At 42.2% G+C, this 27,767-nt stretch overlaps 1 protein-coding gene across 1 annotated transcript in view; it reads left to right on the top strand.

Annotated features, from left to right (window-relative positions):
* Positions 1 to 27,767, top strand: part of PREP (prolyl endopeptidase) — a 113,626-nt gene that overhangs the window by 69,825 nt on the left and 16,034 nt on the right. The window contains exon 10 of the mRNA XM_033103218.1: positions 1,380 to 1,483. Within this exon, the coding sequence (XP_032959109.1) occupies positions 1,380 to 1,483 (104 nt within the window). The remainder of the gene's footprint in view (positions 1 to 1,379; positions 1,484 to 27,767) is intronic.

Genomic DNA, 27,767 nt, shown 5'->3' with positions numbered 1-27,767 from the left:
CGCAGGCTTGGTCTGCAATCTCCTTTTTATCCTTGTTTGGGTGTGTGTTTTTCTTCTTCAAGGATTGAGATGTTTTGGTATTTTGAGTAAGGGGGGCAGGTACTGATGAAGAAGCTTTTCAAAAATTGACTTATATCTGAAGATAGCCTTTGCCCTCAAGATTACATCCATCTAGACAAATAGAGTAGGCAGTGTATGTCCCGAGTGTAGTTTGGATGTAATTTATATGCAAAAATCTATTTCAACAAATATCCAAGTATGAAACTAAGAGTGCCGATACTTCATCATGTTACATATCTTCCCGTTGTCACTGTTAATACACACCCTTAAAACCCAACCCACAGTCAGACAAAATAGTACCTATGTGGGTCATCTTTTGCAAAATTCTTTTGGTTTCTCTTTATATACCCACTTTTTCACATCCCTCTGATTATTTGTCTCTAAGCATGAGAATTGAGATAACATTTGTAGGGATTAGCAGTCATGCTATTAAGGAATCTAAATGGACTACTGTCTGCTGGTTTGGGGCACAGTGTTGTTTCTCAGCTGTCAGTAAAATACATACGAGTGCAGAGGAGTTGATAAGAAAGAAATCCGCTATTTTAATACAAGATGAATCAATCTGAATGTGTCCTGTGGGAGTACAGTTTGGTTTCTGGTTTTCCAGCAAGTATTGGGATCACTAAATCGATTTTCATATACTTGACAGCGTATGTTTGAAGTATTAGGTGGGAGGGCTGTTTCCATACCACCCGCTCTGAATGACTAATTCTGTTTCATAAACAATGGCAGTGTTGTTGTTTTCAAACAGTAGGAATTGTCTTACTTATTGTTTCCTTGATTTAGTTCTTAAATGTTAGCATGTAGTAGCATTCAATTCAGGAAATGGAATTTTAATTAGTGGTTAAATAGCTGGAATTCTTGGTACATATTCGTCAATTTGGGTTGTGCACAATTACTGGGATAAACCAAATTTAGAAAGCAATTCTGAAACGGCTACCCGATCATCTCGGTCCCCTGATTACTATCCACATGTGTGTCTATGATGGAGTGGGTGTCAGGAAGCAGGGGCCCCATAGTTGCCATCAAGAGACCCCCTGATTGGCTTTTGACTGAGCAAATCATTTGCGTTTTCCGTCTAAATCAGCTCTTAGATAAAATGGCCCTACATGAAGTTTCCCGTATTTTTTTACCTGTACTCTTATGTGACCTGGCGTGGGAAAGACCTGTAAGTTTCCACAGTTAGGTTTTTTATCTCTTCTCATCCTCTCTAACCCTCCTCTTTTTCAACTCATGGCATCTGATTGTGCTTTGTGATTCTTATCTCCCTTATATCCAGGACATTTGTGGACTAAACGAAGACTTCTGCTTCCTTCTAGGCATCATTTATCACTGTGATCTTACCAAAGAGGAACTGGAGCCAAGAGTCTTCCGAGAGGTGACTGTGAAAGGAATTGATGCTTCCGATTACCAAACAGTTCAGGTATGGAGGAGCATTTGCTCTTGATAACGTTGAGTTACAAAATCTGACTGTTAGGGTGGACCATTCATACCTCAGCCTTTCAAGAGCCATGGAAGTAATCCAAAGTAATCCCGACGACAGGTATTTTTGAAGCTCTTGCTGTTTCTGGGCATTGAGCCAGGTACGGTCCCTGCCTCGCAGAGCTTACAGGTTCTGCTCCCGTAGCTGCAACTCTTAACAGGAAGACAGAGTCCCTTGTCTGGGGGACCTTAACTGCAGTAGCTAGCAAAGCAACATAGTTTGTGTTAATCTGTTCGCTCAAAAGTGGGTTGTGCTCTAGCTCAGGTCTTGTGGTGTCATAAATACCTACTAGATCTGCTCTACATAAAGTATTTACTCAAGTGCGGTGAGTTAGTCTTTTCAGTCTGAAGTTCATACAGATTTCTGCCTGGCACAGAGTGGGCACTCCATAAAATATTAGAATGAATGAATGAATGAATGTCATGGCACCACAAGCTCAGTCTCCGGTCACCAGGTGAAGAATGATCTCAGGTTAAGAATCTCCGCTTTTATTGTCTCAGTTCCCCAAAGTTACTGAGTCTCCTGGAGACTGAATCACTTACTGATTGATGATGCAGAATGTCTCTGTCCCTTTACAGTGAGAGGTCACCTGTCAGGCACCAGATGATTATCAGGACTCTCCCACCCGAGGGCTGGACCCCAGGGACCACGGATTAGGAATTTAGGGGTGAGAATGTTGTTTGTGAAGGCAGGTTAGAACAAAGAGCGCTGGATGCTCCTGAGAACGTTTCTGTGAAACGAGGGCATTATTTTAGCACGGTGAATTACTCTTCACTGTCTAGAAATAGTCTAGATGATGGGCTAGATCTCGGTCATAAAAAAATAAAGCTCTGTTTACAAAACCCACTGGTGGGCTGGATCTGGCCCAGCTCTGCAGTTTGCCAGCCCCTGTTCTGTATCGGCAGTTGGCAAACTGGCCTCCGGTTTTGTTGGAGAACATCCATACCCATCTGTTTACAGAGTGTGGCTGCTTTAGCACTTTAGCTGGGTGGGTGCAACAAAGACTGTGGCCCACAAAGCCTAAAATACTTAGTATTTAGCCCTCTAAGAAAAAGTTGGTTGATCCCTGGTCAGTATAAATAATATTTATAAGATCAGAACATTCTCAGTAGACACGCAGGGCTTTTATCATGAGACTCTGTCAGGCTTGAAGTCTGCGTATCCGTGTTGGGTGACATTGAGCGAGTCATTTAACCTTTCTGCCACAGTTTTTTCAGCTGTAAAATATAGATATATAGATACTATCTATTTTGCAGGATTCCTGTAGGATTATATGAGTTGATGTATTTTTAAGTGTCTGGCATATAGAATGTAATCGGTTTTCTTTTTCAGTCAATATTAGTAATGAATATCACAGACTTTAGTCTTCTATTTCTGTTTTGGCTAGTTTCTTCTCTCATTTTCAAGGTGAGCCATTGCCTGGAGAGATATCCGGTAGGGGCCAGGAGCTTCTGTCTGGTGCTTACGTGGTTCGTTATTCACCATCATCCTGTATTAGGCTTTAAAATCACTTTTAGGCTGTCATCCTTTGCTGTCTTCCCTTTTCTCCATATATAGAAAATTTGTCCCTCGGGACCGACTTCTAATCCTTGTCTGGGTGTCCCCAGGGCTGGGTTTGTGTGTGTGCGTGTGTGTGTGCGTGTGTGTGTGCGTGTGTGTCTCCTCAGTAACATCAAGGAAGCCCCAGCACACTGACCATCCCCTCTTCTGACCTCAAGAGTGAACCGTTGTCCTAGAATTGGGCAGAGCTGCCCGTAAGAGACACCTGTCTTCTCCTCATTTCTACTACACAGCCCCTCAGGTCTATATTTAAAAAACAAACAAAAATAAAACATTCTCTTTTCCATCTTTCCTCAGTTACTTCCCAAGTGTACAATTACCTTTGGCGTTTGGGGAAGGGAGAAGCACCTGTGATAATGACAGCTGTCAGGGAGGGAACTTACAAGGAAGTAACTTCCTTCTCGGTGAGGATGGTTGGACTTGTCTGTCCCAGCTCCATTCTGATGATAGTACTATTCTTTATAGGTGATACACAAAGAAGCCAGTTACCACCTAATGTGTATTGTTTTCATTTATAAGTGAAAAGATAAACCTTGACAGCTGAGCAAGTGCTTGTGTGGAGTAGGAATCTCTCCGTATACAGAACTGACAGAAATTTCCAGATTAAACTGGGGAGGAAGCATGTTTGGGTGCTGCCTGTTGCCTGTGTCGTTGGAAAACTCACTGAATTCTTTTGTGCCTGACTCTCCACTTCACAATGAAAACTTCCCTGACATTGTGCTACGCAAGTACTTAAGACCTTTTATTTGTACTGCTGCAGTAGGGGGGCGAGGCGGGGGGAGATTCATGGTAAAAATTGAAAGAGATGGTAACTGGACAGAACACATTGGCTTACAGACCCTAAATGTACTACTCCTCTTTTCCATGTTTTAGAAAAATGGAGATGTTCCTGTGGGCAGAGTATAGCCTCGGGAAAATTCCAGTAGATTTTATTTCTATTGGTTATACATCATACATATTGCACTGAGTTATTAAAACAGAATCTTTTCTTGTGTAAAGAGGCCTTTGAAATGCACTGTGATGTCACAATACCATAGCCTGTATCACTCAACGTCCGTGTTGCTGTGCCTGAGATTTAGGTGTGTGCAGCAGAGCTTGGACACACAGTGTGAACGTGGCAGATGTGCTCACATTTTGACTAGGCACTCAGGGGTGCTGCCGACAGTGACCTCCCATTGTAAAAGCGGGCCCTCAAGAGGGATTTGTGTGCAAATGGAAAACATCCTGATGGTGTGTAAGAGAAACCACAGCGTTTTGAAAAAAAGATACTCTCTTTTTGTTTCCGGTCACTTTAGGATAATGCCACGTTTGATTCCACTTGATCCTGGTGTTTATATTTATTCCGTATGTAATTTGAAAAGAAGATCCCCAGAGTATTTGTCGTTCGTTCTGAACAGTCTGTGAAGTACCATTGTTGTTGTGAAGTAAATACCGCAGCACTCATTATCCTGCATGGTTGGTTGGTCCAGTTAATGGTGGTAATTGGTAAGACAGACCAAGCCAAGGGTGGGGTGGGGGTGAGGAGTCGTCAACACCACACGTGGCTCAGTAAGCTGCAGTGGGCTGTTCTGTGTGTGATCTGTGTGTGATCTGCAGTCACCCGGCACCCAGAGCATTTTGAAGGGGATCAGAGGGTGAAGAATGTTGTCGTATTCTGCTGACATAGAAGAAAGCTACTATCTATATAGCCTTTATCTATTCCTGACTGTAGCTGTGGGTACAAAATTGATCTGTATCAGAAATATAATTTTGACAATCAGATTCTGGAAAACTTTATTTTTCTTCTAGTCTGGGATACATTAAAAATTTAGTTTTAGATATGTTTATCAGATCTGCAATGGACAAATCTTTTTTTTCCCTCGTTTATTGTGAAATAACATGACCACATAATTTTGATTAGAATCTCTGTGCCCATGTCTTTAAATAGAAGTTGAAATAATGGACATCAGAAGTTTGATTTATTAAACAGGGTTGGTAATAGTGTTTTACCTGCAAAATCTGTCTATGTTTATAATCGGTAACACATTTCATTTTAAACAAAAGTTAAGTAATAAAAAATGTGAGTCAAATTTAGTCTGTCAACAAATATTTATGACATGACATTTAACACCGGGTTGTATTGTTTGAATATAGAGAAATTCCAGGCATAGGCAATTTATATTAATTTATATAAATATATTTGGGAAATTTATTGTCAGACTGGAAAGTTGAGACCGACAGATCTGGAAGATCAGACACCCCCAGGATGTTAGCATAGCGATGGAGGGAAAGGTACTGTGGTGTCAGAGACCAGCAGGGGTCAGAGACCACAGATCAGGAAGGGAGCCTTCATAGCAGAGGGGGGAGCTGGGCGGGGCTCCGAGGGATGGGTGCTTTCTTAGCTGCCATTTCTCCACTGAGACTCCTCCACAATTTTACCACCACTCTTCATTCAGAGACTGCCTCTACCTTTTCGTAGCAGTGTAATTTCACAATTTCCTCGTAAATTCCTGGAGAAAGGAATCGTGCCCTCAGTATCCTGTGCTTTGGGTTCGCCTTTGGCACTTAGTGTCTGTGGGTGGAGTAGTGTTTGCGCTGTGGTTGAATGTGGTGTGACAAAGGAATGTCGTGTAGCAAAAATGCTCTTTTTGGTTTCTCGGTATCTCATTTTTGTTCAGCCGGCTGAGAGATTGGCTATTCTCCTCCCAAAATGAGAGGCACCATTTATTGATGTGAAAAAGAACAGTGAACTGAGTATACTGTGAATAAACTCCATTAACAACAGTTTCCACATTTTATAAAAGACAATAAATCAGGGAAGGTTCAATTTCATGGGGCAAAAGCAAACAGTATAGTACAAAAATAGTAAGAATTGTAAGTATTTAACATAGATTCCTGTTCTCTTGTACTTCATAGGAACTTTACTTTCCTGAGGTTTACCTGTAATAATACATAGGAAACATCAAGACCATCCAAAAGGTGGTTTGCTGGTGATCTGAACAGAAATGTTAAAATTAGATGATTCTTTGGGTTTACCAAGATGCCTTGGGGTAGAAGGAGTAGGATTTTTTTTCTCTTTAATTTAGTCTAGATCTTTCTAATGTTGGTGGTACCTAATTTGTGGTTGCTAGCATACCAGCTTTGCCATTCAGAGAACATGTTCTTAGAACATTAGTGTTTTAATACTCATTAACTTCTGTGCTGAGCACATGCATGGCACATACAGTTTTTAAATATTGACTCCTCCACCTCCTTGGTGAGTTGCCTGTTGAACTAGTGACAATGTTTTCTATAGCACTGTGTTCTCACCAATATGTATAGGTTATAAATCTTCATAACATGTTAGTGAACAGTAAATGGGGGATCTTTTTGAGGGGTCACTGTGCTTGCATGTAATTAGAAAACTGCTTTAAGTGCAATCAGTTGTTCTTGATGATTTATTGCCTAAGTATATGTGTTATTTTTTATGTTATGCTTCATGGTGACACACTTTTGCGTAAACAGATTCCTGTTCATCTTTAAAATTCTCTTTGTCAATTGAGCATTCTAGATTGAAGGCATATTTACATTCCGAGTATGTATGTTTATGTCTCTTTCCCCTTTAGATATCAGCTGTTATAATTTGACTATAAAAGATAAGAGTCTTTGCTTTCTTGCTATCTTACAATAGAGAAATGAGTTATGGGGCCCAAGTCTACAGTTGCTGCAGTCTCCGTATCACTGTGAATAAATCTTCCATGTTTTAGAAAAGGACATTACTTTGCAGCAACCTGAGAATATAATGTACTTGCAGTAGAAATCACAAGGTGGCCTTGAGAATTGAGCAATCCATCCCCATAAAGATAGGCCTGGGGAGGTTTCTGTGGGCTTCCTGTGGCAAGGCGGATGAAAGCTCCAGGCTGACCCAGAGCTGTGCTCACCTGCCTCTGAGTGTCTCTGAACTCTGCTGAGGCAATGGGTCCTACTTAACCTGCGAAGGGGGTCTGTAGTGAGATGGAGAACCAGAAAGCAGCTGAACTCGTGCCAGGGAAAGAAGCCCCATTAGGTGACCCTCCTGGGAGACTTGGCAGGGACTCAGCATCACAGGGATTTGCTCAGCTTGCTCTGCCAAGCTGTTAGAGTGGAACAGATGTTGATTTGATTTGAATGGTTAGATTGACTTCTAGAAGGCCATCCAGGTTTATTGTGCTTTTAAAATGTTGTGTTAGAAGCCATAACTGTCAGAGATCAGGCTCTACATAAACTCAGTACCGTGGGTGACAACTATACTCATTGGAGTATATACAAAGTTTTTAATATTTAGATTTTTACAGATGATACTGAATATATAGGTTTAAACTTTGTTTATATTGGTCTTAGAATCATGGCCTTTGAGATCCATGAAAGATGTTGGTTGAGGGGCTTTGCTGATACTGAAGTGGGTAGATTTCAGCTTATTTACAGCTAACAACCAGCTCCAGCTCCTTGACAGAAAACCATGTTGAAAAAAAGTGCTATATTTCATTATCCTATAATTTAAAACGTAGAGAGTCACTTCTTTCTTATTAGAACTGATTGAATCAGTAGCGTAGTATCATCTATGAATAGTATTTGTGCTGATGGTACTTACCTTTTGCATTTTAATAATTCTGTTTTTTAAAAATGAATCTGAATCTCGAGGTGTGTTACTCAGAGTAGATTCAGCTGTGAGCAGTAGGAGAAGAGTCAAAATAACCAGCTTAAAGGAGAAAGATGTTTATTTCCCCCTCTCACTTAAAAGCATAGGGGGAGTCGGGTGGATTTGGTGTCCAAGGTGTAAGGAATCCAAGCTCCTTCTCCCTTGCGGCTTCATCACACGTGGCTTCTGTTCTGAGCATTACCTCATGGTGCTAGAAGGCTGCTGGGGTTCCAGCCATGTTACATCCACTTTCCAGCCAGTAGGAAGGCAGCGATAGGGAAGAAGAGGGGATGGGGTGGCGTGGAGGTGCTTGGCAGCTGTCTTATAAGGATGTTATGTCTGCTTTTATCTTTTTGGCAAAAATATACTTACCTGGCCCCACCTAGTGCACAGAGGTTTATAGATGTAGTTTTATGCCCAGAAAAAAATGTACCCAGCTAAAAACTGGGACCTTATTATTATCAAGGAAACAGAGGGAATGTATCTTGGGAGACAACTATTAGGTTGGTTCAAACATAATTGCGAATTTTGCAGTTATTTTTAACCTTTTAAACCGCAATTACGTTTGCACCAACCTAATAGCAATCTGCCACACAAGGCAAACAGGCCTTACTTAGCAAAAACTTTTTGGTGTGGACCCTGAGACCAAGGAACTCAAACGCCACCTGGTGGCCAGGTACCTACGTCTGAGGATCTGGGTTGGAAAAACAAAGATTCCAACAAAGTTGAATTTTCAAATATAATTGTGGACAGCAGAAATAACACACTATGAAGAGAGAATCACCTTTTTAAAAAGGCTCTTCTCCCGTGCATAAAGACATTTAACACTGCTTCTAGAACATGAGTGTACATTGTTCCTGAACTCTTGTCTTGACTTTAGCAGAAGTGTGATGCAAGCGTATGAGTCTATTTTGAGCATTAAAATCAAGATGAATTCTAACGGGTTCTTTCTGGCATGATGAGGAAGCTAAATAAGCTAGTGTCAGATGGCTCTTCAGGTGGTTAATTCTGTGCTAGAATCTTCTTCATGTCTGGGATAACCAACTCCCTACCACCCTTCTGCACTTACCTGCAAAGGACGGGGACACAGGCCATCCTTGAGAGGCCTCCTCTTTGGAATGGAAGCACGGTGTGAATTATCCTTCCAGGAGGTGGTCAGGTCCCTAATTCCATAGCTGCTTTGTTGCTTTTTTCTAGATGTGTATCTTTCTGCTTCTATGGTTTTGGGCTCTGGACAAAGTTGCATGCCTTCCAGTTGCATATACATTAGGGTTCATCTAGTTGAGTCTTCTCATTTTACAGATGAACTGAGAGGGGAATTAAAGGAAATTAAAAACTCAATCGATGTGTTTTAATTCAGAGCCAAAACAAGATCATAGAACTCAATCGCTTTGCTCATCATGCACATTTTGTTATCAGGATAAGTTATTTGCGCTTTCTATAGCTCAGTTGTTTGTTTTGGTTTTGAGGTTTATTTTTTGTGGGGTTTTTTCCCTAATTGGGGGATATTGGGGAACAGTGTGTCCTTCCAGGGCCCATCAGCTCCAAGTCATTGTCCTTCAATCTAGTTGTGGAGGGCGCAGCCAATAGACGGCCAAGTCCAGTGGCCGTTTTCTATCTTAGTTGCAGGGGGCGCAGCGCACCATCCCACATGGGAATCAACTGGCAACCTTGTTGTTGAGAGCATGCGTTCTAACCAACTGAGCCATCCGGCTGCCCCTGTGGGTTTTTTTTTTTTAACTCTAAAATAAACAAATTATACTAAAGGGCCTCTAAATCCTAAGATCCCTTACCTTTAAAAGTATGTTTGTACATCATGTAAGTATCTAATGGCTAACTTTGTAGACTCCTATGGAACTTTTTAATAAAAATACCCTCTGTGTGAAAGGGGAGACAATAAAGGACCATAAATTCATTGTTTAAGTGTTTATGAGTATTTTGATTTATTGTAGTGTTCACTTCTAATCTCTTTATTGTGTGTTAATGGAGGTTCTCATTGCTTTACCCACTTATTTATATCATATGCATAAACATATATATATCCCTACATTTATATTTTAATATGAGGAGCTTTATTTAAGTATTAATGTTGGTCACCGTGTGGCAGCTTGAAATTCCATTTAAAGTATACTCAGAATTGAAATAAAACGTAAGTATTTATGTTTTTGCTTTTATCACTTCATCTCTGCTGGCCTTGACGATCCTACTCGGATTGGCATTAATGCCAATACTGGCACCTGGTGGCTTCTAACTCAAATTCAGAAGAATATTCACAGATTTATTTTGGAAGCTCTAGCCCAAGCAAGACCTTTCCTTCTTGTGTACTGAACACGGAAAGCACCTTCTGTGCCCACAGCAGGCGCCCTTGCTAACTGCTTCCTCTTAGAGGCACCCATCCATTCCTGCGTCTGTCTGTGTATTTGTGCCTTTTTAATAGGTGACGTTAGCCAAGGGATAGGATGAGGAGAGTATGTGGAAATGGGAATCTGATCATTGTTTAGAGTTTCTCTGCATTGAGAAGGCTCAGCAGGAGAGAGTTGAGGGTAATCTTTTCCCTGCTTTTCTGCGATAGTATCACTCCTAAGCCCCTACCTCTTCTGCGGGTACCTCCTAGACAGTGTTCTTTGGCTTCCTGCTCTACTCTTTTAGGGCAAAAGGTGAGAAGAGCCCATAGGCGCTTAGTGTAGGCTCTCCACCTGCTACACAACGTCTTCCCTCCTCTCCCCTTTGCCTGGAGTTACACGGATGGTCGATGGATGACGGGGTGAGTAAAAATAGACCCAGCACTGCCGATATTCCATTATCTCCCTGGAGGAAACACCTTTACTGGCCTAACTTCACTGGTCTGTGAAGAAGGGAGGGAAATTTTTCCATTTCTATAAATACCATCTTTTGATTGGGATCAGGTGTATCCTGATCTGGGTTTAGAGGAGTATACTTGATTTTTCTCTGTTCACACCCAGGGCTGACAAAGTATCAGAGGCAGATTTGAAATGTTGTAATAGGGACAAACATGATGGTACATCTTGTGAACTGGAAGGTGTCCTGAAGGTACTAAACAGAGACATGCACAGACAGGTCCCTGGTCATTGTCTGTGTCGAGTGCGAGCTCCTCTACCCACGTCTTGATGCCTTCCTCCATCCATCCCTGCAAAGGTGGCGCCTTACTGCCCTGAATCCCTGTCCCAATGACTCTGCGCCATCCCACGCAGGCTCACCTCCCACCCAAGCCCTAGACCACCGTGCTCACCTCTGCCTGGCTCTCCTCCCTCCATTCTGTATCCTGGCACGACTCCTTTTCTGTGCTCGTTTCTGAAACTACACACTTTTCAGTATTCACCCAAGTCTCAGCTCCTCTATAGAAGCTTCTCTTCTTATTCCCCTTGGGAACTCAGTCTAAAGCAAAAGACAGGGAAAGGGGATATTCAGCTGTTACTTGAAAATATAGCGTGAGTGTGGGCACACAATATGCCAGACTCTGTGCCACTGATCTGTATGTATTATCTCATTTCTTCAGAGAAAAACCATCCTTAGCTCACGGTCTTCATTTTCTAGATGAAGAGCCTACGTAGGGAAGTTAGGGAAGTTGTCCCAAGTCACACGGTGGCATAACTGGCACATAGCATGGTTCTGAGATTCTGCGAAGCTCCGAAGCATGGTGCTGCCACCCTTAGAAGCCCTGCCCGCATCTCTGATTGGACTGTCACAATTCAACAGTTGAGTACCCTGAGGTGTAGGTAGTTCTGGGTCTTCATGTAGAAATTTACATAAGACATTGGGAGTTTTTTTAACAGCCTAGAGAAAGCCTCATCAGTTACCTTGGTTAATGCCTCGAAAGAAATGTAAATTATCTACTCAGGCTGTGTTGATAAATGCAGCCCATGTTAGTTCGTGTGCATTTAAAATCACCTGTTGGTCAGTTCTGCTGAGTTTAGTAATAGATGATGTCTTGGGTCCTCCCTGCCTCCAGCTGCATTTGTTTGTATATACGTATGTGTGTATATATATGTAGATATAAATATTCATATGCATAAGCAGAGAATATGTTCTTTGATTCCAGTTAAGGTAATGGGCAATTCTAAAATTGAATCTCAAAGAGAAAACCATTTAGGGTGCAAGTGAAAATCATGTTATGTGCTGCCTACATCTGGACCCTGAAGTTTTCCATGTTTTGTATAGGATATATCTAGTTTAACGCCAAAGTTTATGTGCATATAGCTAATTTAAATATTTGGGAAAGATGAGGGAAGAACATGAATGCTCAAAACGGTGGCTAATGTGTTGTTTGAGAATCTGCAGATGTGCCTCTGTTGGAAGTGCCGACTTTGCCCCGTTGCTCAGACTCCTCAGCGATAGAAAGGACAAAGGAGTGTTAGGGGCATTGCTGGCGCTGCCTCTGTTTACCCCTTCAGACTGTGAGGCTTCCTTCAAGTCCACGTACCACTGCCCATGGGTCTTCTCCTCTCCTGCCTTAAGAAATTTCTGTCAGCATTGTCGGGTAGAGGCGAGATGGGGAAAAACCACTTCCTTCATCCAGTCTGTGTGTCTGTTAAAAATTTACTCCATGCTAAGCATTGTGCCAAAAACTAGGAATGTAGCAGTGACCTAGAGACGTGTGAGCTTTGCCCTTTGGGATATACAAGCAAAGACAAGTGAACAGAAAATAAACGTGCAAAATAAAGTAGGGGGAGGACTGCGAATGAAACAAAGGACTGTCGCCAAGAATGACAGAGGGGCCCAGTGTCGATCGAGTGGTCAACAAAAGTCCCCTGGAGTTTTCATTTAAGTGGAAATTTAAAGGTTCTGAGGGAAGTGACCATGTGAAGATGAGGGGGAAAGAACCAGAATGTTGGCGTTAAGGCCCTGAGAACGAAGCACTTGGCCTCAGAGAGGACCTGCGCGAAGTCTGGGGCGTGGTGAGTGAGAGGGAAATGGGTGATGGCCGTGGGGAGGGCAGGGCCTTGTGGCCACGTGAGGGGTTTGTTAAGGATCCCAAGTGTGGTGGGAGTCCCTGCAGGGTGTTATATTAGTAAGTGACACGTTCCGATTTAAGACACCATCTGCCATTGTGTGGAGCATAGATTGAAGGGGCAAGTGTGGACACAGAGGGAGCTGATAGACCGCCGTCGCAGAAGACCAGGTGAGAGAGAAGGTAGCCTGGGCGAAAGTAGAGACTGTGGACATGGGGAAGAATGTGTTTGGAATACATCCAGAAGGTAAAATCAACAGGACACCCTAAGGGATTGCGTACGGGAGGGAAGGGGCCACCTCAGGGATGACCGAGACTTCTGATCTGGGCAGCTGGTACCATGGATCAAGCAGTTGGCAGTGGGTTTTGGCAGTGGTGATCTTGACAAGAGCACTTTCAATGAGCAATGAGAGCAGATGGTGGCTGAACAAGGTATATTGAAAAAGAGGGGAGGAGAAGTACACAGTGTGTATAATACTGGTTGGTGTCTTGTGGGTGAGTGTGATTGACGGGTTGGGGGATTAGTTTTGCTTTCATACGTTATTGTATTGCATTATTTTCCTAGTTACAACAATCTTGTGTTAATGCTGTACTCTGGAAAGCTTACATTTTGTAGCTTTTTAAAATTTAAGAAAAAAAATAATCCCCGAGAGATTAACTGAGCATCTCTGACTTTTAATAGCTGTGGTTTATATCTTCCCACTCTCCCTATTCTCTTCCTTCTTCTCCAGGTTACTTTTTAAATTTGTCATTTTCTTCCTGAAGAATAACTTGTACAGCTATGCTAAAACACATTAATCCAAAAAACTCAAATTTTAATTTCATGAAACATTTTATAAATGGAGACTTTCATAGCTTTCATGGCAGTTAAGTCCCGGATCCGGGAGTAAATATGAGAGGAGAGGGAAATGGAAAACCATGTGTATAGACAGTCTTTTGAGAAGTGTCATTGCGTGCGGTAAGAGGGGTATATGAAATCAATGGCATGTCTTCTTAAGGTGGGAGAAACCAAATTATTTTGGTGTGTTGATACTTTGATTCCAGTAGGAAGGGAACCACCATAGGAGCCGAGTTCCTTGCCAGGGTGAGGGAGTCCCACGCCCTGGTGAAGGGACTGGCCTTCATAGAAGGAGGCACCTTTCCTCCATTCTGCCAGGAAGGAAGAAAAAAACGTAGGCACAAGAGAGGCTCGGGGCCTCAGAGTTGCAACTCCAAGTGCCAGCTCCTTACCTTTCTTCTGTGAGACCTCTTAGACCCTGAATTCTCTATATTTTTACCTATTTTTTTTCCAAACAATTTTTTGAGTTTCAACTAAAAATCAAAAAGTTAGCTTTGAAATTGTGAAATATGTACATTTTTGATATGTACTCAGTTTGAGTGGGAAGACTCAAATATTGAGAGGTAGAATTTTCTGTTTCTTTCAAATGGGTTCCTTCCTGGCTGCTCTTTTCTGTATAGGTCAGGGTAGGCTAGGCCATTGCAGTTAATAAGCACCTCCAAAATCTTGGGGGCTTAAATTCAGAAAGTGTCTGTCTCATTCCCGCTTATTGTCCCCACCCAAGCATTGTCTGTCCCTGTGGCACAAAAAGCATGTTACATCCTTAATGGCCTGCATTCCTGACGTCTAGAAGCACCATGTCCCACCCCCGGCCATGTATTGTTGGCCAGCACCATGTCATGAAGACAAACCAGCTTCTGAGTGGGCAGCGGGTGATGACCATCCTGCGTGTGCTGGAAGGAGGGAGAACAGCACGCGTGAGACTCACCCTGCTGATACCACGTGACCCTCCCTAGCGAAGGCAGAATAAGCTTTGGTGGAGTTTGGGGGTCGCCTCTGTACTTGGCCCCATCCTTTGACCACAGCACCTAAAATTCTGTCAATAGAAATCCATTCCATCATTTCTAAGCTTTCATTTTTCCAAGTATTTTCTCTAAAAATACAAGCAGTTCTGGAAAACCTAGTGAATAGTCACCTTTTCTCCTCCAAGGACATTGTTTGCTCTGGCAGGCTCAAAATTATAGGAGAGTTTGTTTTTTAAGTAGTAATTTATTTTCCTTCTTTACTGAATATAGAACTGCCAGTCGAGCTTCTGCTTCGCCTGAGTTGATGTTAGCTGCAGGCTGATCCGTGCAGCCTCGTCTTACAGGTCTGCTTCCCATTGAGCTTTTCGGAATTCTGCATGTAGCTCTGGGGCCCCCATGACCCCTCCATGGACCCATTTGACCCAGGAACTTGGCTTGGGCCCCACTGGTTCTCAGATGCCAAAGGTCTGTGAGAGGAGCGAGGCAGGGAAGCAGCACAGACGCTTGCCGGCCACCCGTGTCCCCTGGGCCGCGTTCATGTAGCCGGCACTGCCGTCTTCATTCTTCATTTTTCCATGGACTCACCCCAGCCCTTCCTTGCCCACCTGCCTTTTTGTCTTACCCCTTCAGGCCACCTCCCTCTCCCTCCTAACCTTCCTGACTGGGACCCCCCGAGACTGTTGTCTCCTCCACAGCTACAGGGCTTGCCCTACGGGGCCAACAGCAGAGGTAGTTTGTGGTAGAGATGAACGTGGCACTCTCTGCTGGGTGTCTCTAACATGGTGCTTTGTCGTCAGTGGGAAAATGTAAGTGTAATCTAGCCAAACTCTTTTCTTAGGCTGACTTCTGTGAATGACAGTCTCCTGTAAACATACTACTTCCACGCTATTGAGAGATTGTGTCAGTGTCAGTTTGAGTGAATGATTTATGTTGTTCTTGACTTATTAGCAAGCCGTCTTCCTGGCTAGGGTCATAACAGGTAGGTGCGGCCAGTTCTGAAATCAGTGGTCAAAAGGAAGCGACTATTTGCTATTGTTTCCCAGGATAAAGCGGCTTCTTAATAACTAGCATAGCCCTTAGGATTCTGTGTGTCTGGTAGTTGACCAGCCCTGAGTAATGCCACAGATCCCCCAGTCTGGCCTCCGCCCTCTCCCCTCATCCATTCAGCTGCACAGACTGGCCTTCCTGCTGTGCTTGAGTATGAGCCCGAGCGCGCTTTCCCCACGCCCAACACTACGCCCCTCCCTCCTGTTTCTGCTTGGTATTCACCTTCACTCCACTGATTTTCACTGCACTGATTGGACATCCCTTCCCTCTCCATCCTAAGACAGCAGCCTTTCCCACCCACTCTTCCCTGCATCCAACTTTATTGTTGCCCCATTGTACTTACCACTAGCTGACGTGATCTTTTCATTTGTTTATGTGTTCGTCTGTTCTTCCCTTTAGGAAGTGGTTTGGCCCACTGCTGTGTCCCCAAAGTCCAGAGCACAGAGTGGATACCTATAAATACTTGAATGAGAGGGGCCCGATAGTTGGTGCACTCTTCAGTATCTAGCTGTCACTGCCGGAAACCTATAAATATGGAATATTTCCTTGCTGTAAAATTTCTATCTCCCTCTCCTCGCCTATGATAATTGATCCTATCCGTTCAAAACCAACAAATAGTGTCAGAAAATGAATGTTTACTACCATTTGTACTTCTGTGGGATTTTTTGTGTGATCTAGTCTGTAAGAGTATTTTAAGTCATAGCCTGTGACCAAGGTAGGAAATAATACTGCCCCTCCCTCTTCGAGCAGCAAAGTCAATTGTGTAAATATTTTTCTAGCACACGTTTACGGTGTTGTTGCCTGCTTACCAATATTTGGGAACCTTTTAGACAAGTTGACCTATAAAAAAAGTAATGTTACTAACATGTAAATTCAATTGACTCATTCCTTGTTTTGTCTTATGAAAGTTTGTGATCATTATTTGGGGTTTTTTTTAAATTTTATTTATTTATTTATTTATTTTATTCCTTTGTACTTTGGATGCTTAAGTTTCTCCCTTTGGCTTTTGGCTTTTCTAACATGTTTTCTAAAGCAGCCTCTTATTTGTGCATTCAATTTCCTTTTCCTTCTTTTCAGTGTTGTTACTGATTTGAATGTATGGGTCTTGTCTCCATTGTTTGTGTTTCCTGAGATGTCTTCCCGTGTTGTGTTAGTCTAAGTGGGGTCCCGGAAGTCCCTGTGCCTCAGAGGTGCTTACGTCTGTGATAGTTAGACTAATACTGATTTACGTAAATTGGAATTTTGAAGTGAGAAGATTGCATAAGGAAATAAAAATAATCATTTCACATTTATTAGGCTACTACCTTGTATCTGGCAGTGCTGGGAACATAAGGAAGGGTGGAGTTTGCTAGGGGACATGGGGACGTAATCAAACATTTTTAGCAGTTTGATGACAGGAGAAACTCTATGAAAGTTGATCATCTTCCCCTGTGGGAGCCAGAAGAGGAGGCGTACCTAAGACTGCGCCTGGGAAGAAGGCTTCCTGGAAAGGAGCTTTGGGCAGACGGGAAGGGCAGTGGAGGAAGGAGAGTGTGTCCACAAGCAGAGGTATCATCTGCATCATGGCTAAGCCCCCTCGCCACCCCCCGGCAGAAGGTGTGCTGGAAAAGGAGACAGGTGCAGACCATGAGCATCTGGTCTGCACCCAGACAGGGAGAGGGTTTATCCCCTGTACAATGGGGAGCCCTTGAAAAGGCCTGTGCCAGGTGTGCATGGGGCATCTTACCAGATGCTTAGAGAACAAGGGTCTGGAGTCAGGGAGAGTCATGAAGGCTGCCAGTGGTAGTTGTCGATGAACCCATGGGCACAGCTTGAAAACTCCAATGGTACGTCTAGACTCGGGTGCATCCATATTTAATTCGTGGGGGTGCAGGGAGCTTGCATCGTGGGAGCCAGGGGAGAAGTTTCAAGGAGGATGGCATGGCTTTAGAGAGAAGTGATAGGGGATGCAAGTTGGGCGGTGCTGGGATTGGCCCTGAGCATTTGATCGTGAGAGCGGCCAGCGCAAGTCAGGTGGCAGTGGGCTGAAGGCCGTGTGTGGGGCCAAGGGAACGGCGGGTCTCCTGACGGCCCTGGGCCTTGTGTGATCAGTGCTAGGCAGCAGAGACATTATGCGAAAGTCACTAATTTAAAGTTTTGGTATTCAGTGTACTGGCTTTGTAGCCAGCTTTTCTGCACACAGATCCTGATGCTTCCCAATCGTCACACGTTCCTGTCCACCATCCTGAATGCCATCTATCATCCGAACAGCATGATGTATTTTTCTAGATCTTCCGTGAACATGATTTGATTCTTCATCTTAAGCTTTCATTTTTCTTAGACTTTGCCTTTTCACTCCCTTAACGCCACCTTGATTACTGGTGATAATAAAAAGGTGGTGTGTGTGTGTGTGTGTGTGTGTGTGTGTGTGAGAGAGAGAGAGAGAGAGAGAGAGAGAGAGAGAGAGAGAGAGAGAGAGGGAGAGAGAGAGAGAGAGAAAGTAGATTATTTCCACATGTTAAGACATTTAAAAATGAATAGACGAGATCTTTTCTATCATGACGGTGCTGGGGTAAACGAGGTGGCGGGGCAGGAGGGGAGCGTTTCATAGCCATCGAAAATGAAAAAAAGCTACATACGGTTTCACTGGTAAGATTTTTCCTGCTATTACTCTGCTGCACAAATATAAAACATTTCACACGCCAAGCTTAGAATATAAATCACAGAAGAATTTGTGCTTGTACCTTCGCAGCAGCATTTCCGAACTTTGTGATTTGCCTTCATTTTTCCCCTTCCTCTTTTCCCACCTGGTGAGTGGCCCCCCGCCAGCTATTTGTGATGCTCCTCTGAGCCTCTAGTTCTGTGTCCCCTAATTGACCACCGCTTTGCAGCCTGCCTTCACCAGCGTGAGTCCGCTTCTGCTCCCCCCCTCCCGTTTCCCAGTGGGGGTTGTGAAATGCACCGTGGTGCTCATGAGCTGGCTTCTTAATGATTGTTCTTTAAGCGACTTGAACTCATCTGTGATGGGTTTCCTTCTTGCCTGTTATTCACCTGAGGGGTTTATTTTGATGATTTGCATTTGTGTTGTCTGAGACTCCAGTAGAAGTGTAATAGCAGCATTGGATGTGTCCAACAGAAACTCACATACATGTCTTTGTGCCAGAGAATTTTACTTCCAAATTCACCTTTTCAGTATTCCGGTCATTCATTTTTCTGCAATAAAATTGTGTGTGCATTTGCTTCTTTCTCACAGTGTCTTGCTGTATCTCAGTTTTGCCTTGGATGTACACATACATGGCAAATGGTAATTGGACGGTTATGCCAGCTTCCTGGTTCCTGGGCTTTTGTCTCTGTTGTCCTTAATTCAGGGCCACGCGCTGCTTGATGAAGTTCTGTTTCATCCTCCCCCAGCCCACCACCACCACTGCCACAAACTGCTTGATTGCGCGCGCGCGCGCACAGACACACACACACACACACACACACACACACACACACACACACACACTGCTTTCCCTTCTCACTAACATCTGCCTCTCTCTGTGAGGTCACCCTTTTAAGGACTGCGTAACTACTAACCACAGATTTTTAAAGCTGTATAGTTCTCTTCTGTCCTATTACGAACATTCTGTCCAGAATTTGTCTTTTCAATATATTGGTTATTGATTTTATTTTTCTAATGCAATAAAATAAATAAGCAGTCTCCTATAGTTTTGAGTTGATGAGGATTTGAAATGGATTTCAAGTATTTTTGTTGGGGGTTTATGGTGCAGGTGCAATATCATGCAGTAAATTATCATAACTAAACAGTTTAAGAGCCATAAAGCTCCTCGCCATGGCACTGCTAAAATAGATTAACAGCTACACATAAGGAAAATGTTACACGTTAAATATTTTTCATTAATAATAAGTTGGAAATTTGTAACCTTATCCATGCTTATATAGCCTCATAAGTCCCTCAACCATAGTTAATGTGTATTTTATTACTTTTCAGCTTAACGCGCATTTTGATGCCAGACTCTAAGCTGCTCTATTTGTATGGAATTTTTTTTTTAAATAAACTGCATTTAAAATCTTTATGCTGTTCACTTGAAGGATAGGGTCCGCTTTGAGCATTCATTCATGCATTTATCCAGCATTTGTTTTCTAAAGTGCCTACTGTCTTCCGGGTACCATGCTACCGTAGGTACAGAGGTAAATAGACACACAGCCCCAGAAGGGAGACATACGGGGGCACAATAGCTGTGCCACCCAGGGTTCAGGAGGGGTTTCTGAAAGAGGGGCTGGGGATTTGCTGATCCCTTGTGTATAGTGGCTGAGAGAAGGCAGTCTGGAGTCAGAACAGCCTGGGTTCAAATCCCAACTTCATCACTTAGGAGATATATGACTTGGGCTAGTTACTTTTCTGAGCCAGAGTGATCCCCTGTGAAAAAATGGGTGGTATTCATGGTATAGACCACAAATGTGGATTAAAATGAGGAAACATTTATAAAGCCCTTAGACTGGTGCTTGGTACATGGTAAGAACTATGTAAGTGTTTTAAACAAATCAAGTAAAATAAACATATTTTGACCAAAGTAGGGACTAAAGAAAAATATAGAAACTAACTGGAGGTATTTTAATATTTGTTTTTAAATGTGTGGAAATTTTAGTTGATAGCTTACATAGGCATTTACTATGACTAAGTTTTGTCTCTAGAATCTTGGCTAACTTTTGTTTCCTATATTTTCAGTTATTTTGACATTTTCAAGTAAAAAAGAACTTTCTGATAATAGGCTCCAAATGAAATGAGCTGCTGCATATGCCGTTGTCAATTTATTTCTCGTACTAGAAATAACCAAGCAATGGTTGAACCTACCTGAGATGTAGCTTTGAAGATCCCTCCATTGGGTAGCGGTAGAGGGGGGTAGTCAAACAAGTGAATTCCTAAAAACCAATTATTTGCTTATTTATTTATTTTTAAATTTCAGTCGTGCTTTATTTAGTGTATAAAGGCGCACGACATTGGGAGAAGAGGTCTGGAGTGGGAAATGGCAATTGCAGTGGAGAGGACAGTTTAGGTTGAGAAGGATTCACAAAGGTTGGAGGCAGAGAGTGGAGAGTTTTCATTGCCGGTCTAAAACGTGGACTTCGTTTTATAGAGAGTGGGAAAGTGTTACAGGTTGTCAGTTGGGAAGTGCACTAGATTACAAGGCAGATTTCACGGAGAGTAATCTGGTAACAGATGCCCAGATTAGAAGCAGGAGTCCTGTTGGAAGGCCAGGCCCCCATGTAGACGGGCGGGGATAAGATGGTGTGGGAGAGGCATCCAAATGACTTTGAGCCTCAGCAACTGAGGCAAGCTGGGGTCAGAAAGAGAGCATTTCACCTGCAATTCTAACTCATTTCTTCATTCTGCAAATGTTTATTGAATGCAAACAGTGCAGAGCTGATAAACCCCCCCGCACACACACACATCCACCCATGATAGAGTTATCATGCTTTTTCGTGAAGAGCAAGACAAACACATGTGCATTCCATGGGTACTTTAAATTCCATTGTGGTGAGCCTTATTGCGGGGCAACTTAATGCATTCTGCAAGAGCCCCCTTAGGAACAATGCCTGTTACAAAAACAGAGCTGCTTTCCGTGGACTTCTGCATGCAGTAGGTCCTTCACTTTAGGGAAAATGTCTGATTATGTGTTTGCATTGACCACAGAGAACTCAGAGCCGTGGAACTGAAGACAGCTTTTCTGTTCTGCGATCAAGTCATATTTATTCATTATAGCCCTGGATGTCTTTCTACCTTAAAACACAGGAATTCTTCTAAAATCTAAATAAACTCATCAAAGCTCCACAGCACGAGACCCAGCTGTGCTTCTCCCACTGTCCTTCTTTCCTTGTGTTCAGAACCTTCCACTTTTCTATTTCATTTCTGGCTCCAGCTTGAGACTGGGAATAGGCTTATTATTCAAAAGAACAGATGGCCGAACCTTGGAGAGCTGATGCATTTCTGCAGTCTATCAGTGTAGCACTTAGCACATTGTGAGTGCTCAAGAAATGGTCCAGAAATTAAAATAGACTTATTAATAGGCTGACTTTGCTGTAATTGAGGTGCCCCACAGGAGTTTTGAAATCTCCAGTGTTACAAAAATGTCAACCAACCATCCTTTGAAAAGCAAACCAAAACAATCTGGAATAGAAATTTCCCTTTCCATTTTCTGCGTAAAGGTGACTCTTAAATTCCTCCCCACTCCTCCAGAGTTAAATGCCTGGAAAATAGGTAGGGTTATAAGTTTCTAAGGCCAGGCTAGTATTTTTAACCGAAGCACAATACAGAAATGTGCAGTGCCTCTTCCATGTCCTAGAAAGTTCTTCCTATACGCCTTGTTTTACAAGATAACGGGGCACAAATGTTGCCTTCTGCCCAGTTCTTTGGGTGACAGGATGTCTTGTCCGCTGCTTGCGTTGTTTGACCAGCGGTTTTCTGAGCAGCTCTGCTCCTTGTCAGATGCATTCGCCATACTTAGCGCAGGCCCCACAAGTGGCCTCTGTCAACTCGGATAAAAAGGGAAGCTCAACACCCTTTTGTGAACATTCTCCTTTAAACCTGTCAGACTCTAAAATTAGGCAGGAGTTGCTATTAGCAGACATTCTTTTCTCGAAAGGACTCTCCCTTTGCACTTTACCTTCATCTTCTGTGGGCCAGGACATCCCCATTACTGGTGGCATTTGAGAGTCTTGGCATTTGCCTCAGGTAGCACCACAGCTGAACTAGAGCGAATGTGAGGATGAAGATTGTTTTCAGGAGCTTAAACGGCTGCACATCCTCAAGTGTCGTAACAAAATTGATTTTATTACTAAATGTATTCATCTCAGGAAAAATAATCATTTCCGTGGAGACAGCTGATCTTTTCTTAACTGATGTCCTTTCTCTTAAAGAACAGTAATGTTCTCTTGATTTATGTTTACTTGCTCCTCTTTTTCCTTTAAAGGCAGCTGTTTTTATTTCATCTATTTGAAACCATATTCAGATGTTAAGACAGCCAGCCACATATTCAGTGACTGCTGTCTCGGGCCAAAACACGCTACCAGAGTAAGACCACTTTGTATTTTGTGATGCCGCTGGAAAGTGACGCTTGACACTAAGTCTGGGTCACTTCTGACACTTTAAACTATGCATTCTATATAAATGGAACCCTTTTCTCTCTTTTCCTGAATAGTTTTTTGTTTTGTTTTTTTAATTTACAGGACTCAGCACAAGGCTCTGTGAGCTCTTGTCTATTAAACAATCATTCATTAGCATATGGTTTTAAGTGGGCAAAATTAGAAGCTGTTTTAAATTTAATTGATTACTTAGAAAGTTGGGGTTGCTTTCTTGATGATTCTCTCGAACATTTTTTTGTTTCGTTTGTGAATGGTGTCAGTGAAGCCTTTTAAAAATACTATTGAAACTGAATTTTTAAGTAGAACAGCATGACAGGCTATCGTGGAATTTTTATTGTTGTTTTAATCATCTGTCTTCCCGATGGTAACACTGATGACGGTGTGGAGACCCATTTTGCTTAAAAAATAAATAAGTAATAATCCTGTATCTGAAATACGACTTTTGACATGCTTGAATGAAGCTCCTTTTCAAGAGGGTAACAAAAACAGAAAAGCAAATAAAGCATAGCATTCCTGGCAGAATATTTGTCCCCTGGATTCCCTAGAGACAAGTGATCATTGTCCTGGGGGAAAAAAGAAGAGTATATTAAATCTATGCTAACGGTTCTAACATTTTCAAAATTTTGCATCATTATACCCAATAAAGGTATTTACAAGGAAGTGATAGCTTGAAGTGAATTACTTTGTAATATAGTAGGAAAAAACTCTGGACCAGGTACTTGGGAGACCTGAGGGGTAATTTTCCATAAGCTGAAGTGTTACTTTAGCAGGTTTTTTATCTTTGTGGATTTTAGGTTTTGTCTTTTGTAAAAATAAGAGAGAGTGACTGGCTAGATGAGGTCCCAGAGTGACAGTCTCTCCTTCTTTCTGAAATACTTTAAATCCCCAGATCTGGGGGTTATCATCTTAATTCCTCTGGGCTGAGGAAGAACTGACACCAGCTTTCTTTACCAGGTGGCACAGTCTTTCAACTGCTCAGAAAACACCCATCACTGTCCTCTATCAAGAAACAGTGTGGGCTTCGCAGGCGGTGTGATTCTTTATACCTTGTTATACTTAACGGTCTTGGTTTCCAATATGAAGTGACATTTGTTATGCTGCTGTGAGAGTCTCCAGAATGAAGATTTTTTTTTTTAAGGGGAGGAAAACAACATTAAGGAAAGACGCTTTCTTAATTTCAGTGTTTGATCAATCTTTGGTTGGCTCACTCACGTTTAGAAATAACTTTGGCATTGAGTCACTGTCATGATGTTTATTTTGTTATATTGGTGTCCCTGATGAAGGTTTCATATCGAAACATGCTAACATAGTCCCTCTTATGAGATCTCATGGGGGCTTCCTCTTATGAGATCTCATGGGGGCTTCCAAAGACTGTCATGGGTTCTCTGGTGGTTCTTATAGTCTGTTAGGGTGCGAGGGTATGCCAGGGCCCACCAACGCTGGTGTCACAGGCTCCATGTTGACCTGGATCTGTTGCACAGCCCATCTGCTCTGCTGCTGACAGGAAGGAGGGGACAACAGGGCCTGTGAGCTGTACATGATGAGCCTAACAATAGACTTTTTCTATTGCTCAAGTGGGTGCCCGTTAGATCCCATGTGAGCACTTTGTTTCCATGTCCATAAAGGACCCTATAAAAAGTTTGTCCTCCTAATATACTAAAGGGTAGTGCCCACAGTGGACACTCAAGAAGATGGGTGTGTAGTCTTAGTTCTGTCATTTGGTTACAAATAGGAAGAAAAAGTAATAAGTCTTTTTACTTTTTAACTTGAACCTGCATATTGTGGTAGCAATAAACTATGGAATAATGGGAAAAAATGACACATGGATTTAAGCATTGGCAGTTGTCTACTCATCAAGCACTAATGGCTTTTGTATTATATATACAGATGCTCCGCAACTTACAATGGAGTTACCTCCTGATAAACCCCTCGTTGCTGAAAATATCAGAAGTTGAAGATGTATCTAACGCTGTACTGTAGAATATGGGTTGTCACCCACATGGTCCTTCGTAAACGGGGGCTGCAGCTTGCTGCCCCTGCTCAGCATCACAAGGGAGTGTGGCACACGTATCGTGTCTAGCCCAGGAAAAGAGCACCATGTGGAGTGCGGTTTCTATTGAGTGTATATCACTTTTGAACCATCAGTCAGAACATAAGTCAAACCATCGTTAAGGTGGGGATTATCTGTATATATAAATTACATTATAATTTTCGTGTGCGACGAATAATAGTTTAAGGTTCTACTATCCCCACCACGACTCCACTTTAGACAGTAAGAGGAGTCAGAGGGACCAGTTGGTTTGAGGCTAGTGGAGTAGAGAATTCTGAGCGGGTTTGCCAAATGATAGAGGAGAGGGCTGCTTGTGAGCACTAAATAACTAAATGAGGGCCAAGGTGTGGGGGTCCTTGGCACAGGATGTGCTTCTGAGCGTTGGCAATCAGGTGGCTGAGAAGAGAGGGAAATAAGAAACTGTTGCTCCTAGCTGACATACGGAGCATGGAAAAGGGCACGTCCCAGGTATACCTGGGACAGGTTAACTTGGAGATGTAGACGGGCCACCCACCATGTGAGATCACAGCCCCTTGGAGTTGAGGTGACCTGAGGGGCTTTCTGACTCGCCCTTCACTTGGGCCTGCAAATCTGGACGTGAAGGTCCTTAGCACAGAGTAGTTTACTGGAGCTCTCTGAGATGGCAACAGGGGGTATTTGCAGAGAGAAAAGAGAAGGCCAAGTATAGAAAATTGCAAAACAGTAGAATTTGGCAGGAGGAAGAAGAGCTAGTAATGGATCCGTTCAGAAGGTTGAAATAGAATTATAGAAATAAAAAAAGAACCAGAGAAGTACTGCACCCAGGAAGCCAAAGGTACAATTGCCAGATGGGGATCGGAATGAATGAGGCCTGGGAAGAATCCAGTTCAAAAATGGCATTTCTGAACAGTGGGGGAAAGAATAATTCTTCAGTAAATGGTGTAAAATAAATAGTTGACCATTTGGGGAAAATTAGTTAGATCCCAGAACATATGTAAAAATAAACTCCATTTGCATTAAAAATATAAATGGAAAAAATTTTAATGAAAATATAGACAAATATTTTTCTAATTTGGGGTGAGCACTTCCTGACTATATATGTGGTATCTATATTCAAGATACCATAAAGAAAGTTAAAAAACAGGTTATAGACTGGGAAGAAATACAAACAAAACATGTAACAAAAAAAAGGTTACTATCCTTTTAAGATATTGTAAGAAGAGTTTCTATAAACTTATTAGAAAAGTAACACAATAGCTCCTTCTTTGTTCTCTGAGGAAGAGATATAAAATGACTTATAAATAGATGGAAATGCTAATGTAAAAACTGAATTGTAAAGGCAGAATGAGATGCCTACTAGATTAGCAAAAATTAAAATACATTTTAACATACACTGCTGATGAGAAATGGACACTTAGGTAACCATTGTCACCGGGAGCTTAAAGTTGATACATCATTTTTAGAGAATTATTTGTCAGGATCTATTGAATTTTTAAATACACATACTCTTTGATCTAACAGTCTCCTTTCTAAGACTATATTCTACAGAAATCCTAGCATGAGTACGTAAGATTTGCCTAAAAAGGATGTATTCCATCATTGATGACAGGAAAAAAAGAATAGTCTGAATATCAATGAGCAAATGGTTAAATAAATTGTGTACATCCATACAATGAAATACTAGACAACACTTTTTTTAATGAGATAAATCTGGGTGTTTTAACCTGGAAAGAATTAATGATGTCTTGCTAAGTGAAGAGTGGGAGGAGTCAGTTGTAGCCCAGTATTACTAGCCTGATTCTGTGTGTTGCCACATAACAATAACCAGTGTGTGTGTGAATATATATAGTTAGATGTGTCTCTATAAACTTACGAAAAAGTTGGGAGGGGTCTACACCACTGGATAGAAGTAGGGATGGAGGGATAAGAAGAAAGACAACATCCATTGATGCCCTTTGAAAGAGCAGTGGTGGGGACAGAGGAGTGAATAGGGTAGGAAAGTGTGAGCCTGTGAGTGGAGGTTACTGTGGATATATTTGATCAGAAAGGAAGAGAGAGATGGAAATTTAGCCTAAGGGGCAGATGGGGCAATACGAAAGGTTTTGGGTTTTTTGTCATATCGAACAGGAGAAATTTGAGTCTGTTTATACCAAGGAAAGGGAGAAAACACAAAAAGAGAATATTGTGGTAATTGGAAGAGTGGTGGAGTTGGTAAGTAATGGAAGCAAGGCTGAGTGTCCTTTCTCTGGGGTTGTAGACAGGGAGTGAAATTGGCAGAAGGTTTTTCAAGAACTACCGTGTTTCCCGAAAAGAAGACCTCGCCGGACCATCAGCTCTAATGCGTCTTTTGGAACAAAAATTAATACAAGATTTGGTCTTATGTCATATTATATTACAAGACCTGGTCTTATATTATACGAAAATAAGACCTGGTCTTATATTAATTTTTGCTCCAAAAGATGCATTAGAGCTGATTGTCCGGCGAGGTCTTATTTTCGGGGAAACACAGTAAATTCCTTCCATGGTTGTCAGAAGTCTCAAGATTTAGTTTGTCCTTTATTGAAGAGTCAGGTTCAGGTTTAGTATCAATTGCCTTTCTGTAAATAGAAAGGACAAAGAATACTGCTGTGTGTGTGTGTGTGTGTGTGTGTGTGTGTGTGTGTGTGTGTAATTTGTATGCATACATATATTAGGTTGGTGCAAATGTAATTGCGGTTTTTGCAATTATTTTTAACCCTTTAAACCGTAATTACTTTTGCACCAACCTAATATATATGAGGTGTGTTTATTTCAAGACTGAAATAGTCTACTTGTAAAGAGTTTTCTTGAAGATGATTTTATTGTACTCATCTTCACAGTGCCCTTTCATGTGTGGACAGTATTCAAAATGTTAAAATAGCATCTGAACCACACCAGCTTAACGCTGGGACATATTTTTGCAACTATGGGCATAAAGGGGACTTTTGTGCTTCTGTTGGTATTCGAAAAGGATGTGTTTGTCCTGGGTCTAGATGGGAGCATTGCAGATCTACTTGCAGGCATTGGAAATCCTACA

This window comes from Rhinolophus ferrumequinum, chromosome 3 (assembly GCF_004115265.2).
Source record: "Rhinolophus ferrumequinum isolate MPI-CBG mRhiFer1 chromosome 3, mRhiFer1_v1.p, whole genome shotgun sequence".
Lineage (NCBI taxonomy): Eukaryota > Metazoa > Chordata > Mammalia > Chiroptera > Rhinolophidae > Rhinolophus > Rhinolophus ferrumequinum.
This window is presented reverse-complemented; position numbering and strand designations above follow the sequence as displayed.